The sequence below is a fragment of the Molossus molossus genome, unplaced genomic scaffold (assembly GCF_014108415.1).
Source record: "Molossus molossus isolate mMolMol1 unplaced genomic scaffold, mMolMol1.p scaffold_m16_p_13, whole genome shotgun sequence".
Taxonomy (NCBI): domain Eukaryota; kingdom Metazoa; phylum Chordata; class Mammalia; order Chiroptera; family Molossidae; genus Molossus; species Molossus molossus.
In genome coordinates this window covers 92,797,730-92,817,002 of record NW_023425348.1, presented here as the reverse complement: position 1 = coordinate 92,817,002, position 19,273 = coordinate 92,797,730, and the positions used below count along the sequence as shown (strand labels likewise).

At 52.9% G+C, this 19,273-nt stretch overlaps 1 protein-coding gene across 1 annotated transcript; it reads left to right on the top strand.

Moving 5' to 3' along the window:
• Window positions 1-7,341: 7,341 nt before the first annotated feature.
• POLD4 (DNA polymerase delta 4, accessory subunit) lies at window positions 7,342-9,001 on the top strand. Its single transcript, XM_036260015.1, is given in 5 exon segments — window positions 7,342-7,387; window positions 7,390-7,677; window positions 7,931-8,020; window positions 8,228-8,339; window positions 8,683-9,001. Coding segments are annotated over 5 exon segments (561 nt in total). The 3' UTR covers window positions 8,708-9,001.
• The last annotated feature ends 10,272 nt before the right edge of the window (window positions 9,002-19,273 follow it).

Sequence of the window (19,273 nt, the reverse complement as noted above, 5' to 3'; positions counted from 1 at the left end):
TCCCATCTGTCACGTGGGGGTGCTAAGCACCTCATGAGATTGTTGGGAAGGGTGAGAGGATAAAGGTGAGAGGCTTGGCTGTAGCCATGGCACTTGGGGAGACACTCCTGCGGCACATGGTGTCGTGACACTAGCGAAGAGCCTCTGGGTAAGTTAATGGGCTAACTGCTCCCGGGTGATACATGGATTGCACAAAGGCCTCCTGGAGGCAGCACCCTAAGCGAAGCAACAAGTGATGCTGTGCTCACGGGTGTCAGAGACATGGAAGAGGTCCAAACCTAACCTGGGCCTGCCCGCGGAGCCGGCAGTCAGTCTACCTGGGAAGAGAAGACCAGCTCACCCGCAATGATAAGGAGCAAAGCACACGTGTGAGGTGCGCGGGGCGGTCCCAAGGGCATGAGCCATTGGAAAGGGAGAGGCCAGAGTGTAGGTGCAGGAGCTATTGGACTTGCTTGTGGGTGGGGCAAGCCAGGCTCTGCTGAATGTCCCTGAGTCACCTGGCCCACGTTGGAGGGAACATGCCCACCCCGAGGGGTCCAGGCTCTTCAGGTAGAGAAATCTGCCCAGACAAGGCCCTGCCTCCCGCCTAACGAGACAGGAAGGATAGGGCATCTGGGCTGTCTCTGTGCAGGGGCAAGATGAGTAGCAGCCTGCCGCAGGGAAGGCACCACGCAAGGCCCAGAATGCAGGGAGCAGGGAGGGTGCCCACACTGGGAGCTTCTTGGGGAGATTCTGAGTCTTCCCGACCTGTCTGTTCAGCACCCAGCTCAGGCTCTGGCCCAGGGAGGGTGTTCAGTTAGTGTGCTAAACACAACAATCTGGAAAAGGGACTGGGCCCCTCCACCCGGATGCTAGGCTCCAAGGTAGAATTCGATTAAGTGCAAAGACCCAGGGAAAATCCTATGGACGTCAAGGAAAGAGCGATTGCTCCCAGCTGGGTGCTGCTCTGTGAGCCCTAGAAGGGAGGCGAGGGGCTGCCTGAGCTCGCCGCTCTGTTCCCAGCGCCTTGCACACAGTAAGTGCTGTTGTATGACTCTAGAAGACGGGATCCAGCACCATTCTTTTTTTTTTCTTTATTGATTTGAGAGAGAGAGAGAAACATCGATGAGAGAGAACATCTGTGGGTCGCCTCCTGCATGCCCACAACTTTTGGGCATGTGCCATGACCAGGAATCGAACCGGCGACCTCTTGGTGCATGGGTCGACGCTCAACCACTGAGCCACACCGCCGGGCCTGACCCCATTCTTGGAGGACGGGCAGGGCAAGTGATAGTTGTGTGTCCGTCCCCCTTGTAAGCAGGTAGCGTCTTGAGGGCAGGCTCTGTGATTTATTCCTCTTTGCATCCCTATAGCATTTCAGCACAATGCGGGCACAGATTAAAGTTCTCCATAATCGGATTTAAACGGATTTAAAGTGTGTCCAGACAATTGTGTATTAAAAGTCAAGAGAGGCCCTGGCCGATTTGGCTCAGCGGTTAGAGTGTTGGCCTGCGGTCCAGAGAGACCTGGGTTTGGTTCCCGCTAAGGGCACGTATCACGGTTGCAGTTTGTCCTCGGCCCTGGTTGGGTTGTGCGGGTGGCAGCCACTCAATGTGTCCCTTTCACGTTGATGTTTCTCTATCTCTTCCTCTCCCTCCCTCCCACTCTATCTGAACAAAAAATGTCCTCGGGTGAGGATAAATAAAAAAAAAAAAAAAAGTCAAGAGAGGAGGGTTTAGGGAGGCAGCTGCCCCAGAAGGACTCAGAGAATGCGGAGAAGCCACTGGCTTTGTTAAGTCAGGGAGTCACTGGTGCAAGAGCAGCTGAGGGGCAGAGACCAAATTGTGAGGTTAAAGAAGGAGATGATGCCCTGGCCAGTTTGGCTCAGTGGTTGAGTGTCGGCCTGTGGACCAGAGTGTCCCGGGTTCGGTTCCCGCTAGGTGCATGTACCACAAAAAAAAAAGGAGATAAGGAGATGATGAGAAGAAAGTGGAAGGGTAAATATAGCCTCTCAGGAGTTTGGTGGCAAAGGGAATATCTAGAGAGGGTGGCTTGCACATGGAAGGTGTTTTGTTTGGTTGGTTTGCTGTTGTTTTTAATCAGAAGAGATCTGAACATGGCAAGGCTGCATGAGGGGTGGCAGCTGGGGAGGAATGGAGAAACTCGGGGAATGGAATCAGAGATAAGCACAGGAGAATCAAAAGGGATGCTGGGCCCTTTTGATTGGTTGGGCTCAGCGGTAGAGCATCAGCCCGCAGATCAATGAGTTGCGGATTCGATTCCAGCCAAGGCACGGCAGCCAGTCGATGTGTCCCTCTCACATCGATGTTTCTCTCTTTCTCCCTCCCACTCTATCTGAAGGTAGACAGAAAAATATCCTCAGGTGAGGATTAAAAAGAAAAAGGGGGGCCCTGGCCAGTTTGGCTCAGCGGTTAGAGCGTTGGCCTGCGGTCCGGAGAGACCCGGGTTCGGTTCCCGCTAAGGGCACGTACTTCGGTTGCAGTTTGTCCCCGGCCCTGGTTGGTCGTGTGGGTGGCAGCCACTCGATGTGTCCCTTCACATCGATGTTTCTCTCTCTCTCTCTCCCTCCCACTCTATCTGTACAAAAAATGGAAAAATATCCTCGGGTGAGGATAAAAAACAAAAAAAACAAAGAAAAAGGGGGGATGCTGGGCAGCCATATGGAACCAGATGACGTCAGCAAACACACCTCTGTTGTCACCAACCCATTTGGCACAGATTGTGACACTCCCTAGCAAGCCAGAGATGCCCAGAGGTAGGGGCAGAGTGCAGGAAGGGCACTTTCTAGGGCCGAGGGCTGGCAAGACTGAATGGCAGCAAATCACGGGATGAGAGACGGGAGGGTCGGACATCGTAGTGTGGAGTGGCGCAGTGCGGAGGGAGGCAGCGAAGGGAAGGGGTGTCGGGGAAGGGGGGCGAGTGCTGGAGCTCACGCCAGCTGCGGACCAAGAGGGTGCCCCTAGGAGAGGGCGGGGGAGGTGGGCAGAGGAAAGCCCGTCATGGAGCACACTTCAGAGTTCGAGTTCCTGAACTCTCTCCAAACACGTCCCTGCTGATGGTGTTGACTGTGTGAGCCCCTCCTTTGGGCTTTCGTACTGTGGACCAAGGGGCAGGTGGCTCCTGGTAAATGACAGGTCATCAGGCTTTTCTGTGAGTTTGTCATTGCTTTTCCAGCTGTTTCGGGAGAGGTGATGATTTTTCATCGGTTATCTTAGGTTTCACCTCTCAGGTATGTTCTTATAGTCAGGGGCCCAGGTATCCAGAGGTCACCCTAAGAACTCGGAATACCTGAGCCCCTGCAGTGTCAGGGAGGGAGGGGTTGTCCCTAGCCCTCCCTCGGCTCCAGGAGGGCCAGGGAGAGCGGGAGGGAGGGAGAGAAGGCCTCCTCCTGGTCATCTCCAGATGCCACAGAGTGGATCAGCAATCTCATCTTCATCTTGGGGCCTGGAAACACACCTGTGTTTAAGAGGATGTGCACACGATGGAGAACTGTCACTTGGGGCAGACAACTTCCAGGGGCATAGGAGGGGTCCAGAAGAGGTTCTGCTGTGGGATGGGACAGGGTAGTCATGCCTTGCCAGTTGCCCACTTTCGCAAAGACTGACCCAACATCCAGGATGTTGGTAAGTTAGAAGACTCATTCAGGCACTCATCACACACACACACACACACACACACACACACACACTCACACTCACCCACTGGCCACAGCCACCCCCGAATGTGGAAGGGCCAAGGGGCCCTTGTTCCCCTTACCCTGAAGGGCCACGGCCCATGACCCAGGCTGGACACTCTGATGGGCAGCCTCTTCTCCGCTCCTCCTCCTCTGGAGTCACAACGGTCCCTGCCTTTGTCACTTCAGTTCTTGAGCTCCCTGACTCAGCCTGGTTCCCCCCGTTTCCCAGCAGTGGACAAAGCCCTTGTCAGCGAGGTGGGGGTGGGGGCAGTAAGAGCTTTAGAACCAGAAACCCAGCCCTTTCTCCATCTCAACCATCGGGGCCCCCCAGCCTCCCCGGTTCAGAGGTCTCTAGGCCCCGCCCCAACTTGCCCTGATCTCCAAGGCTGGGCTGATGGGTGGAAACCAACCAGGACCTTCTTCCCAGCTGGACAAAGTCTGACACCTGGTGGCCAAGGTGAAGAATGTCCAGAAGGGCCCCTTCTCAGATCTCCAGAGCTTCAGAAGGCAGGATGGCCACGGTGAAAGCAGGTGATAGGAGGAGGTTTGTAGGGGTGGCTGCAACAGGACAAGAGAGATGTCCGGTGGAGAAACACCCAGGCCCATGGGGACTTCTACCAGGCTCCCCGCCCTTAAGCCCACTAGGCCAGAGAACCTGGAAGAGCCTGAGGCGGGGTGTCTGAGGCTGTCATGAGGGCCTAGCAGGAGCTGCCTACAAGAATTCCGGCCCACAGGGTGGGAAATGGGGCCCAGGGTGTGTCTGTGGGGCTGGGGGCGTGAGTCAGGGTGGGCGGCAGGGCCTGAGGGCCTACGGAAGGGGTGTGCTGGGGAGAGAGAAGGAGGGCAGCACGCCCCACAGCGCATTGGGCCCCAGGCCGCTGCTTCCCGCCCTCTGCCTGCCCCCACCTCCCCAGCTCTAGCTGGCTCTCCCCACAAGCTCCATCACGAACTGGGGGAGGGAAGGGGCTCTTAGGGCACATGTCCAGTGCTGAGGCCCCCATCCTGCCATGTGGTCTTAGCTAAACCAGGCTTAAACCCCCTTTCCCTCGGAGCAGTTGGAGGTGGGCCTCAGCCCTCAGGAAGGTTCTGAGCGTCTGTTCCAGTTCTTTTCTCTCCTTTTCTTTTGAGTTCCCCCAAGAGTTTGGTCCTGACCATGAAGCAAGGGCCTTGCGTATTCCCAGGCAGGGGTCACTCCTGCTAGTCCCACCACCAGCCTTTGGGAGTCAGGGCTGACACAGGAACCTAGTCTTGGTCTCAGGAAATTCCCTAAAGGAGAGAATTTAGCCTCCAACTCAGACCTCCAGCCTGGCCTTCTCGCCCGAAGCTGACCTGTGACAGGCGCCAGGACAGCAGCTCTGGGCATAGGCCAGGAGGCTGCCTGGGAGGGCAGGGCCTCCGGAAGGAAGGTGACGGGGCAGGCGGTGTTGGGGAAGTAAAGAAGGAAAAGACCTACCCAAGGATGGGCAGGCCAAGGTCCAGCTTAGCCGCAGCACAAGTCATGGAAGGGTGCCTATTGGACAGGGATGGTTCTATACCCCGGGTGCCAGTTCCTGTGAGCCTCGGGAGCTCGGGCCCATTGTCTGAGTAGGAGAGGAGGCTGGTGCTGCCAGTGGGGCGTTTCTGCAGCTCCAGGCCAGAAAGTCAGTCTTCAGGTGTCTGCTCTGATTCTCTTTCTTGGAACTGGGTGAAGCTGAAGGCCAAGGGAGCCATGTTCCAGGCTGGATGGGAGAGGCTAGCAGAGCTGGGGGCAGCTGGCAGGGACGGTCCAGGCAGTGTCCACAGAGCAGGTCAGGGTGCCAGAGGGGAGAGGGAATAGGCTCCCGTGGCAGTAGGAGCCACTGTGGCTGCCCATCGGCACACCCCATTTCACGCTCCCTGGGCGGTGGCAGGGCCTCACGGCTATCAGCTTTCAGGGGTGGGAGGGACCAGGAATGAGGAGGGATCTGCCCCACCCATGGCTCCCTACTCCCTCAGGACTTTGTGGGCTCAGCAGTTGGGTGCCACACTTCTGGCAATGTCCCCTGGGGAGGGGTGGTCAGTCCCACAGAGCCTGGACCCCATCATCCCTCCACAGACTGCTCAGTGCCAGACTGGATCCCACACCCAAACCCTTGGTAGGCCTGGTGGAGAGGGCCTCCCTGCTCCCCTCCCTCAGTGGGCCCCACTTAGTCCGTAAGGCAGATGGGGGGTTAGGTCAGGCCCAGCCCAAGTGATACAGCAGGGAAGGCCCTGGAGCTCTGGACAGTGGTCCATGAGCTGAGCGCGCCCTCCACCACTCGGCCCTCAAGGGAGCGGATGGAAGAGCCGGCGGGAGGCCCCTGGAGACGCCTGCCCTGCTCCTCCCCTTCAGTGGTCCACTCTCCAGAGCTACTCCTCACTGGTGCCCAGCTTCCTCCTATCATGGGCTCCCTGACCCAGAGCAGTGGGAGAGGGGAAGGCAGTGCCCTCTGAGTAGACCCTGTACCCCTGGAGGGCGACTAGAACAGGGCTGGTCCCCGTGCAGATTCCCAGACTCCCACAGGCTAGCACTTTTGCCTGCTGCCAGGAAGTTGGTGAGGGGGAGGAGGGTGTAGGGGTGAGTCAGCGATGACAGGAGCCCAGGGACAAAGGTCATGGGTGGAGAATTGAGAGGCACTGTTTATTCAGCCTGCTTCCTCCAGGAGGTCTTCCAGTGCTAAGCCAGTTCTGTGGTCCAACCCATTTCTGACCCCCCTCCCCCCCTCCTGCTTGTTAGTTTTATCCTCGCACCACCAACTTGTGGGTCCCATCTGCCTGCCCTATAGCCCGTGAGCTCCTGGGGAGTGCCGAGGCCCTGTGGTTTAACTAGGGCCCCGCAATGCCTGTACCTACTTTCCAGAACCATTTTACATCGATTTGAGTTGAGCGAATCTGTAGGGAAGTGCTTAAAACAGTATTTGGCACACTGTATGTGTCATATAAGTGTTAGGGTTACTGTTGGTATTTTCTGTTCACACGCTCACATTAGTGTGATACAGATAAGGCAGAGTTCGCGATGAAGAACTGGGGATCCAAACACACTCTGGTCTCCTGCTCGGTGTGGAATCGTCCTGACTGGCAGGGCCGGCAGGGGCAGGCTGTGGGACCCCAGGAGAGCCGACAAGGCAGCCGCTTGCTTGGACTCAGGGTGGGCAGTATCTTTGGGCGCAGACTGTGAGAAAGGAGCTTTCCAAATCCATGGGCTTCTCCAGCCAGCTCTCCTGGGGCCAGTGGGGGTGGGGTGGGAGCAGGGAAGAGGGCTGGATTAGCCCAAACTCTCTTCGGACCTCCAGACCTGCCTCCACAACATTCCGTGGGCCAAGGGGGAGGGGAGTGGAAGGCTCCAGCTGGGCTCTGGGGAGTTACAAACCTGCCACGGGGATTAGTGAGGCTGAAAAGAACATTTGCCTAGGAAGGGAAAACGGGAAGTGAGAGTCTGAGGATAACGCTCTGTGAGTCCCCCGAGACCCACTGCAGGCCAGTGGGGGGGCGCAGGAGGACGTGGTGCAGTCTGGGGCATTTTGACAGGTCCCCCACCACAGCCTCACCCCTTCTCGCCTACAACACAGCTGCAGCGGCTGCCCCGCCCTCTCGGCCTGCGCCGTGCGCCATTGGCTGGAGCCAGGCCACACCCCTCGGAGGCGACCTGCCATTGGCTTGGGTCTTTGATGTTTGCGTGCTTGTGGGCAAGGAGAGCCATCACATTCTCTGGGAACGCGGACTTCCTCTCTGCTGGTCTGGTCTTTCTGTCTGCCCGTTGCTGGTCCCAGACTCGCTCTCCGGCCCCAACCCCCTCTCTCTCCCTCTTCGACTCTCTCCCTCTCTCAGCAGCTGTCTCTCCCGTGCTGCTGGCCGGTCTCTCTCCTTCCCGCAGTCGCCTCCTTCTCCGCCTACCTGGGTGGCCGCCATGGGCCGGAAGCAGCTCATCACTGACTCCTACCCAGTAGTGAAGAGGAGGGAGGGCCCCGCTGGACACAGCAAGGGGGAGCTGGCAACAGAGCTAGGTCTCCGAGGTGCGGGGAGGGCGGGAGGAGTGGACTCGGAGGGACGTGGGACGTGGGACGTGGGCGGACGTGGGCAATGCAAGGGGAAGTTAAGTATGTCCTGTGCTTCCTACACCAGGCCTGGCAGCGGAAGACAGAAGCAGAGGGGCAGTGAGGGCTGAGGAGCAGTGGGGCAGCTGTGAGGCAAAGGGCAGGGAACCAGTCCTGCAGGGCACAGTCCTGGGCAGGCCTGAGGAGCAGCTTGTCATTGCAGAAGCAGAGATCCAGCCCCTGAGTGTGGACGAAGAGGAGCTGGAGCTGCTGAGGCAGTTTGACCTGGCCTGGCAGTTCGGGCCCTGCACAGGTGAGGACCCCCTCAGGCCCCAGGAGCACATGTTGGAACCAGTCCTGTCACCTGCATATCTCTGAAACAACCCAAGCCCCTGCCTGACCCTCGCAGGCACTGTCTCCTGAGACAGGAGTGTAGCAGTCCCGACACGCCGCTCCACACTCTCTGGCCTGGGCTCTTCTCTACCCAAGGGACCCCACTGTCTTCTTCCCACCCTGGCAGGAATCACAAGGCTGCAGCGCTGGCACCGGGCAAAGCAGATGGGCTTGGAGCCTCCCCCAGAAGTGCATCAGGTGCTGCAAACCCACCCTGGAGACCCCCGCTTCCAGTTCAGGTCAGAGACAGGCCAGAACCTTCTCCAGGCACCACCAACCCGCTGACCCTGGGTGGGGGCTGCCTGACCTGAGGGAGAAATGGATGCTGGCTTAGGGGTCCTTGCTGAGCAAACAAGAAAGTTCTATAAGGTGCCTGGCTCAGGAGGGCAGAGGTTGCTTTAATTATTCTTATCTGAGTTAATGGGGGGGGGGGGGATACCCAGGGCCCAAGGTACTATCTATTTAGTACTGAGGGGATGGCCAAGGACTGTAAGTCAAAGCCAAGAATGGGTGCTGGTGAAATCAGATAAAAAAACTTAACGACTCTCGCTGGTTTCTCTTCCCCCACCCTCCCTTGCACAGTCTCTGGCATCTTTATCCCCTTTGAGGTACCACGTAAGATCTCCTGCCTGCTACTCAAGAACCTCAGGACACAAGCAAGAGCCAGTTGCTGCCCCTCAGCTCAGTTCTGCTGTGAAGAACATTTGGCAGGAAGGAGTCTCACAGGGAAGGAAAGAGGCTGACTTTGGAGGTCTCCGCACTCAGCCCTCCCTCCAGCAGGCCTCCAGAGCTCCTCTGAGAACTGCGGAGGACTCCCTACAGCGATGGTGGTCTCTGAGGATAAGAACCTGGCCATGGCCATTCTGACATCTGCCACATGCCTCCCTGACCTAAACACCGCGATCCTGGGGATGGGAATGCACTTTAGGCACAGCCTTGGCAGACCAGTCTTAAACAGATGCACTCTCTACCCAGGGCTGGGGATCCGCGGGCAGAACTGGCTGAGCTCACAGAGCTCACTAATGCTTATCAATAAAAACACAGCCTGGAAACCTAACCTCCGGTTCCTTAATGTGGCTTTGCTTGGGTTGGCGGCACCCAGCAAGTTGATAGGTGGGAGAGAGCCAGCACCACACTTTTTTACAAGATGCAAGTACCTCCTTCCGCTGCCTAGCCTTAGACCTGAGAAAGAGGAAAGACCCCTTAGAAAACCGCAAGTCCTCACTAGAACTTAGCAACCTCCGGCGCCCCCTGGTGGTACACAAGGAAACTACTCTTTGATCCCCTGTACTGACCAGCCTGAGAAAAACTAGACCAACCACCTAGCCTGCCCAGTGTTCTCCACCTCCCAAAAATGGGTCCTCTGTCAGAGGAGGATCTGTGGGGCCCATGGCTCATGAAGCCCAGACAGACTTACACATTTCCAGCGAGTACCTCTGCTTCCCACATGGGGGTTCAAAGGAAGATTGAGGGAAGGTTTCAACCCACAGGAGCTGCTCAGAGATGGCCACTGTCTGAGGGGCTTTGGTAGGAAACTGGATGGTGCTGGGGATGGAAGAGAACCGGCTGAAGCCAGAAACAACGTTTAGGGGACCCTGAGACAATATGACATGGAGAATGTAATCAGTACTCACAAGGTGTCACCTTCATTTGCTATGCCAGCCCTAGCACTACAAACTCCTTGGAAACAGGCCTAGAGAATGACCAAGTGGTCTTTTTTCTTTTTTCCTTTATTAATTTTAGAGAGAGAGGAAGGGAGAGGGAGAGGGAGATAGAAACATCGATGAGAGAGAACATCAGTTGCTGCCTCCTGCTTGCCCCCCACTGGGGATCGGGCCCACAACTTTTGGGCATGTGCCCTGACTGGGAACCAAACCAGTGACCTCTTGGTGCATGGATTGATGCTCAAGTACTGAGCCACACTGTGCTCTTTTAAAAGTGCTCTTTTTAATACCCATTTTATTGAACACTGATCATGCCTCAAGGACTTTAAATGTTTTATCTCTAAACTCCCTTACAAACCTTCAAGGTAGATTTTATAGAGAGGGAAGCTGAGACCTGGGAAGGTTATGCGAAGCTGCCTGGCAGCCCCAGCAGGACATGGTGGTGCAGAGACTGGGTCCATGTGCACCGGGCTCTTCCTGTCCACACCACGTTCTGCCTGTCTGTGCAGTGCCTGGATGCAGCACTAGAGGTTCTCTTGGGTGTTATTCGTGGTGAGGAGGTGGACGAAAAGAACGTAAATACTGTGTTGGGGTGGTTAGTGGTAAGCAAAATTAGGGTCAGAAACCAGAGAGTGCCAGAGAGCAGGTCAGGGAAGGCTCTCAGACAGGTAGCCTTTAAGCAGAGAGCTGGCGGCCCTGGCCGGTTTGGCTCAGCGGTTAGAGTGTCGGCCTGCGGTCCTGAGAGACCCGGGTTCGTTTCCCGCTAAGGGCATGTACCTTGGTTGCAGTTTGTCCCCGGCCCTGGTCGGTTGTGTGGGTGGCAGCCACTCGATGTGTCCCTTTCACATCGATGTTTCTCTCTCTCTCTCTCTCTCTCTCTCTGTTCCTCTCTCTCCCTCCCACTCTACCTGAGCAAAAGATGGAAAAATGTCCTCGGGTGAGGATAAAAAAAATAAAATAAGCAGAGAGCTGGCGGAAGTATCGGGGCGAACTCTCACCTGTGTGAGTGGCTCCAGACAGAAGGAACCACAAGCACACCCTCCCCGATGCAGGAGTGCTCCAGCCTGGTCAAGGAACACGCGGGGGTCAGTGTGGCCGGGGCAGAGGGAGTGAAGGGACTGTGGTGGGAAGTGAAGCCAGAGAGGCAATAGGTAGGTCCCACAGGGCCTTGCAGGCCAGGATAGAATTTCTAGATTTTATTCTGAAGTAAGAGGAAGGCATTGATGAGTTTGAAGCCAATAAAATGACATAATCAAACATGTTTGAAAACATTACTCTGGTTGTTGGAGAACAAATTGGGGTGCTGGGGAAGAAGAGGCAAAACCACGCAGGAGGCTATTGTGGTTGGCTCATGAGAAGCGATGGTGACTTGGACCAGGGTGGGGAGACGGAGGGGGGAAGAAGTGCCAGATCATGTCTATATTTTGAAGGGAGAACTGACTGATAGGGCTTGCTGATCAGTTGGCTGTGGGGTACGAGAGAGAGGAGCCAAGGATAACGGCAAAGGTTTTGGCTTGAGCACCTGGAAGGCCAGAGTCCCATTACGAAGATGAGAAAGATTGTGGGATGGGTAGGGTGGGGTGGGAATCAAGAGCTTGGGTTTGACATCTGTGACATATCCAAGCAGAGATGGGAGCAGGCAGCAGATGTGTATGTTTGGAGTTCTGGGGAGAGCTCTAGATTTGAAGTATGAGTTTGAGCATCATTTTTTTTTAGATAGAGTGGGAGAGAGAGAAACATCGACATGAAAGGGACACATTGAGTGGCTGCCACCCACACGACCCAACCAGGGCCGGGAACGAACTGCAACTGAGGTACGTGCCCTTAGCAGGAACCAAACCCGGGTCTCTCTGGACTGCAGGCCGACGCTCTAACCGCTGAGCCAAACCGGCCAGGGCTAAGTTTGAGCATCTTTTAAACGGCACTTCAAGCCATGAGTGTGAATGAGGTCACCTGAGCACAGATGGAGGTAAGAAGTGGTCCAAGGACAGCCCTGGGTCTTCCACACACAGCAAGGGAGAAGAGGGCATGCAGGAAAGGAAGCTGAGGAGTGGGTAGGGCCTGGGAGGTCTGGACAGAAGGTGTTTCAAGGTCTCACACAGTAGCCTGGCTGGTGTGGCTCACTGGTTGAGCGTCGACCCATGCACTGAGAGGTCACCGGTTCGATTCCCGGTCAGGGCACATGCCCAGGTTGTGGGCCTGATCCCCAGTTGGGGGCATGCAGGAGGCGGCCAATCGATGTTCTCTCTCATCGATGTTTCTCTCTCTCTCTCTCTTCCTCTCTCTCTAAAATCAATAAAGGCAAAATACTTTTTAAAAAAAGGTCTCACACAGTAAAGGAAGCCTGGGAACAGCACGCTGGACTCCAGTGCAGAGGTCATGGAGATGAGCAGCTTCACGACACGGCGGGGTAGGAGTGTGCGGGGTGGCTCCAGGGGATGGTGGAAGGGCCGACAGGGAGCATGCCAACTCTTTCAGGGCCTCTGGACTGTAAAAGGAGCAGAGAAATAGAGTAGTAACTAGAAGGGGATGTGGGACGAAGGGAGGGGTTTTTATTTATTGTTTGTTTTGTCTTTTGTTTTAGATAGAGTGACATTACAGCCTAATTACACGGTAAATAAAGTGATCCAACAGGGAGGGACACTGACCGGGCAGCGGTTATGAGCGGGGTCTTTGTGAAGGTGAGAAGGGCCAGGATGAGGATGGCCTTGGATAGGAGCATCCACCGTGACAGGAAGGGAGGCAGAGGATGTGGGACTAGACACGGGTGGGGAGTACGGTTGGGAGTGGGGATGTTTGGGAGCCAGATGTTTGCCGAGCCTGGTGTGGCTGGGAGGGCTCTGATGTTTACTACGTGCCATCCGCGCCATCTGCTGTGCTGGATGCTGCACATCCTCTGTCTGGTTGACTCCCCAGAACCTCGTTAGGAAATATTATTCACGTTTCAGATAAGGAAAGGAGTCTGTGAGGGCAAGTGACTTGCTCAGTCAGTAAGGCCCAGGGCCCAATTCATTCCCAGGTCTGTCTTCCCCTCACCTACTCTGCACCTGCACTCGCACGTGCACCTGTGCTCCAAGTGCTTAGGGTGTTGAAGAGATCAGACCCACCCATGTAGAAAGTGAAAAATCAATGCGATACAAGTGCTACCTCGGGGCAACTAGGAGTGGTGTAGATAGGGATTCTCAGAAGGCTCGACACCACCTGCGTGGGTGATCCTCAGGCAGGGGCCCTGAGCACAAGGACCGCCACCTGCACTGCAGCGGAGTCCCTGCCTTCCTCATCCGCACCCAGCCCCCTCCTCACCGCGTCCCTGCTCCTCAGACCGCTTCGCTGCAGAAGGAATGCAGACTCCCCACGAGGGCTGGGGTGGCCCAAGATGCCTCCACTCTGAATATTCTTTATCGTGTGATCTTAAAAACCTTTGGTTAATTTTGCATTCTACATCTGGACATAAAATGAATAAACTTACTTATCAAGGAAAATAAACCCTCCAGGAAGATGCACCACGTGTGGCTGACGGCTGGCTTCACAACCCTGACACCATCACCTAGCCCAGGCTGAGCATCACGGCAGAAAGTGCAAACAAGTGTTTGCCCGGAGGAAATGGGAGACAAGTGGCCCTTGAAGGCTGAGTAAGGCTCAGCCAACAGAGAACATTCTAGACTGAGGGACTGGACTGAGCAAAGGCACTAGGAGAGGCTGGTGTGTGCACCCAGGGGAGGGCGTGCAGACTGCAGCATGCACTGTGAAAACCAGTGCAATAACGGGCTAGCACCTCAGTGCTGACTATGCATCCAGCATTGTTCTATGTGCCTTTAATCCTCACAGTAACCCGAGAAGTGATCACACATTTTTTTTAATATATATAAAGCGATTTCAAAGAAGAAATTCAGGCCCAGAGAGGTTAGGTGCTTGCCCAGGGTCATTCAGCATGTAAATGTCAAGAACAGGATACGATCCCAGAACCCAGCTTCAGAGCCTCCACTCATATCATGTGGGATAATGCCAGTGAGGGGTCTTGGGCCTGAGGTGTTTGGACTTATCTATGGTGATGACAGCTCTCCAAGGTTTTTGAGGACAGAGAGAGAAGATACAAATAATCATTCTGGAGAATCTGTCTGGCCAGGTATGAAAGAAAGGCTAAAGGGGCCCGGCCGGTGTGGCTCAGTGGTTGAGCACCGACCCATGAACCAAGATGTCGCCAGTTTGATTCCTGGTCAGGGCACATCCCAGGCTGTGGGCCCGTGCCTAGTGGGGGGCATGCAGGAGGCAGCCAATCAATGTTCTCTCTCATCGATGTTTTTATCTCTCTTTCACGCTCCCTTCTTCTCTCTCTAAAATCAATAAAGAAAAAATATTAGAAAGAAAGAAAGAAAGAAAAAGAAAAGAAGAGAAGAGAAGAGAAGAGAAGAGAAGAGAAGAGAAGAGAAGAGAAAAAAGAAAAGAAAAGAAAAGAAAAAAGAAAAGACTAAATGGGAAGGCGGAAGAAACCGCAGGCAGGAAGGCCAAGTGGGAAGCATTAAGTATTCAAGACATGGGTACTGAGACCCTGGATTAGCAGACAGAATGGAAAAACAAAGAGCAAAGGAAGTTGGCAAGACTTGTGTTTGGAGAAGGAAGAATGGGGGAGGAGGTGTCAAATATGACTCAGGTTTGAGCTTTTGGGTGGGTGAGAGAATCCTGATTCCATGGACAGAGAAATGGAAACTGGGAGGCTCAATTTCATGCATGTTTAGTTTCAAATGATGACAGGACACCCAAACATCTAGTAGGCAATGGAAACCTAGAGGTCAAGCCTAGCAGCAAGGTCTGGAGAGAAGGTGGTGTCTTGAGGACAGAGGGGAATCACCTGCATATAGAGGACAGAGAGAATGTCAGAGTGTCAGGAGAGTCAAGGAAGAGCAGTGTCCAGGAGGTTCCCAAGAACTTCACAAGAGGTAGTGGGTGGTGCGACACTACTGAGATGTCAAAGAAGATATCATTAGGAAGAGATGGAAAACCTAAAGGATGGCTCGCCCTAATTCTGTCCTCATTTTGTAGTTCTCTCTGGCATCCCAAGCTGTCATAGTAACTACCACTGCCACACCCATCAAGGAGGGCCATACTGATTCATTTTTTTTTTTTTTTTAATCCTCATCCGAGGACATTTTTCCATTTTTTGTACAGACAGAGTGGGAGGGAGAGAGAGGAAGAGAGAGAGAGGGAAACATCGACGTGAAAGGGACACATCGAGTGGCTGCCACCCGCACGACCAACCAGGGCCGGGACAAACTGCAACCGAGGTACATGCCCTTAGCGGGAACCGAACCCGGGCCTCTCCGGACCGCAGGCCGACGCTCTAACCGCTGAGCCAAACCGGCCAGGGCCTGATTCATTTTTTATTGACTCAAGTGTAGCAGCGTTTATCCACCCTCAAACTCAGATAAACTCACTAGTAGTGTGAAGGCTTAAGAAACTAATTTACCAAGAAACTGAAGTAAACAAAGGAAGGGAACACATTTCTGAATTAGTCTAGAAGTTGACCAAAGTCGTAACAGTGCCAGCTGGAGGTAAATTTGGGTTAACACCACCTCTAAGACTTATGGGATCCTTAACATGCTTGCTAGTTTTCTCTGCAGGGATGTCTACAGTTCATCCACCTCGGTCCTAAGCTAGAAAACAACTTTGTGCCAGTTGCGGCAAATGCAAATGATCAGAACCCCAATCCCTAAGCTCCAAGAGCTAACTGGAGAGAGAGAGAGAGAGAGAGAGAGAGAGAGAGAGAGAGAGAGAGAGAGAGAGAGCGAGCAGGTGCATTTCAAACGCTGCCACGTGACAGTTGCGAACCTGACCCTGCGGGAACTCAGAGCCCCTGAAGACAGCCCTTTAGCTGAGTGTTTAAGGACAAGCAGGGGATTCCACAAGGTGCACAAGTGATGCTGGGCCATGTGTTGAGTTCCGGGTCCTTCTTGAGCCCTCCTTTGGTCCTTTGTTTCTTGAAGGCAAAGACATTTCCTAGAAAGCTCCTCTGGGGTGGATGGTGGATGCCTTCTTCACCTCGCCTGGAGGTTCTGATGGCTCCTAGTCCTGCAAGTCCTACCCTCGAGGTCATACTGTTTCTCTCTGTGCCGCCTTCCCTACGAAGAGTTAAGGATCCATTCTCTGCTCCCCATGGTAGCCTGTTTATATTTTATCATTGCACATCCCATTGCTATAACAATACATTTCATTGTCTCCACTGCCAGAGAGAATTTTATCCTTGCCTGTGTGTACCCAGCACAGGGCCAGCTCCATGGTAAGCACTCAAAGCTTCATTAATATATACTGTTTGGTCTGTTGGTCTTGTCCAGCCTGTGAGAATCATTATGTACCAATTGTGAAGGCAAGTCCTAAACTCTAGTGAAATTTGGCCTCTAAGACAGTTCTCCTGGGGGTTGTTTGGCCTTGGTAGCTGGATCCATTTTTTCCTAAAATCTTCTCAGCAAGGAGAGCATCAAATCTGTCAACTTCAGAAGCAGGCTCTTTTTCATATCCTGTTCCAAAGCCTGTGGCCCCACTGGGCCAGTCTGCTGAGCGCTCATCTGAGGTCCTCTCAGATGCAGAGGAGACACGATCGTCAGATCCAGTGTTCAGAGGACCATCCAGCCCACTTCCCAACATGCTTTCTGAACCATGGCTCCCCGGGCTCCTACTATTACAGTCCCACAATGATGGGGTGGAAACTGGTACAACTCCAAGGATGACAACTTAGCAATATTTATCAAAATTACAAATGCAGGTATCCCTTTCAGTCCATATCTAGAAATTTATCCTACAAATACACTTGTGTATGTGTCAAACAACATATATAAGGTTATTTATTACAGCACTGTTTGCAATAGCAAAGACTATAAACAGCCTAAATGTCAACCAATCAGGAACCAGTAAAGTAAGTGATAGTGCACAATGGATACTGTACTGTGAACAAGTTCAAGGAAGCTCCTTATGAATTGGTATAGGTAGGATGATCTTAAAAATATATAGCTAAGTGGGAAAAAAAGGATTTACAAAAAGTATGAATTTTGTTTGTTTTTTTTTATCCTCACCCGAGGACATTTTTCCATTTTTTGTTTAGGTAGAGTGGGAGGGAGAGAGAGGAACAGAGAGAGAGAGAGAAACATCGATGTGAAAGGAACACATCGAGTGGCTGCCACCCACACAACCGACCAGGGCCGGGGACAAACTGCAACCGAGGTACGCGCCCTTAGCGGGAACCGAACCCGGGTCTCTCAGGACCACAGGCCGATGCTCTAACCGCTGAGCCAAACCGGCCAGGGCAAAAGTATGAATTTTGAACTATGTAACTATATTACCAATTTAAACAATTAGTAAGGGGAAAATGTCTTATCAGTTCATGTTAATATATTTAACAAATATTAAAAATAATAGAGGACCTGACCTTCCCCCCATCCTTTCTCTAAAATCAATAAATATAATTAAAAAAATAAACTAGGGTAAAGGGTTATTGTGTCATGTATTGCGATGGCTTTGTGGTTGTCCCTGGACTCACAACACTGTACTCTTTTTACCACATTCCCCTGGGAGAGTGTGTCTTCTACCTGTCCTCATGGGGGCGGGGTGGGGTCCTTGCAGCGCGAAGGTCCGGAATTTGCTCTCTCTAAAGAGCCCAACTCCTCTTTTACAAGATCTCTGCCAGGTACTGGCATTGCCCCACACTGCGGTAGAGTTAACTTGTCACGGCAGCAGGTTTCACAAGAGTCCCGTGTAAGTCCAGCCATTTCATTCCTTTACTGGTTTATCAAGTGCACATGAGCCACCTGTGAGTGTGAACAGTATGAGGAATATACAGCTTGGGTTCCCAGCCTCGAAGAGTTCTCAGTCTACCCTTAAAAGATAGACTGAAAGATGCCCAACTTCACTCTAAATAAGATTGGCAAAGGCTAAAAAACGTAGATGGTCCACTCTGTTGGTAAGGCTTGGAGAAACACACGGGAGCCTATATGGGATGGGGGGGTAGGATTTGGTAGTACTAGTAAGATGATAGCATTTACCCTTTTGGCCCAGTAATCCCACTTCTAGGAATTTACCCCAAAGATTCACTTGCACAACTACTCAGCTCTGCCACTGCAGTGCGAAATCAGCCACTGCCAATATGTATACAAGTAGGCAGGTGTTACTATATCTGGCCCTGGGCAAGATTTGGGCAAGCTATAGTTTGCCAACCCCAGCTCTAGGTCAGGGCCTCTGGTCTCAGTCCAACAGCCAGAGTAGCAGTGAAGTATTTCTGTTCTGGCTAGGCCAGACCTCAAATTCTTCCAGCACTGTGTAATCTCTAGCATCTCCATTCCGCTCCCAAATCCAGAGCAGCAACTCTCTGCCAGGTCTCACGGACTCTCACCCTACACATACACAGCCCATCCTTTCGTAGAAAACCCACTTCTGGGCTTCTGGGCATTCTGCCCTTTACACAGCTGCCTCCTCTCTGACACCCTACCCTGAACTTTCTAGCTGCTTCAGTAGTCCTCAACTCTGATCTCTGTCTTATCAGCTCAGCAGAACTTTTGTGCTCTGCATGGGCTCCACCTCTGTGCTGTGGTAAGCGAACTGACCTCAGCAAAGGATCCGGGGCCAGAGTTAAGGGGGGGGGGGTTCACCTCAAGTGTTTTCCTTCTCAGTACTCACAGTCCTGCTTAATGTTCAGAGCCTAATAATAGTTGCCCTATATATATTTCCCAGTTTTATAGTTGTTTATAATGGGAAGGCTCTGACATTACCAAAAGCAGAGTCATAGGATTCAATGATTACAAAAAAAAAGTTATTCTCTGTCCACTGACAAGGCCTAGAAGCAATAAAACCCTAGTAGCAACAAGTATATCTAGAACCTAGATCTCAGTTTCTAAACATCTTTCCCCACTTAAAGAAACTAGAGACCTTTGGACAAATGGCTGATTCCGTATTTAGGACAGGGAAAATCCTAGGCACATCTGGAACATCAGGTGTGCAACAAAGTGCTCAAAAACGACATGGCAGAAGGACACTGGCCATATACAGGAAAATGTGAGCATCTAAGACAATAATGATGGTAATGGTTTATAACACACTGAATAAAAAAGAGTACACTGCCCTGGCCGGTTTGGTTCAGCGGTTAGAGCATCAACCTGCGGTCCAGAGAGACCCGGGTTCGGTTCCTGCTATGGGCACATACCACAGTCGCAGTTTGCCCCCGGCCCTGGTTGGGTTGTGTGGGTGGCAGCTACTCGATGTGTCCCTTTCATGTCGATGTTTCTCTCTCTCTCTCCTCCTCTCTCTCCCTCCTACTCTATCTGAACAAAAAGTGGAAAAGTGTCCTCAGGTAAGGATAAAAAAAAAAAAAGAGTACACTGATCTACAGTGATGCTGAAAAGGGAATAAGGAAAAATTCTTCTTTACTAAAGAATAATGGTGTATTATATTAAATGCATACTAAGTGTACGAAGAATTATATTATTTTAAAAACACAATGAGATAAATAATTTAGGCAAAGGTCATTA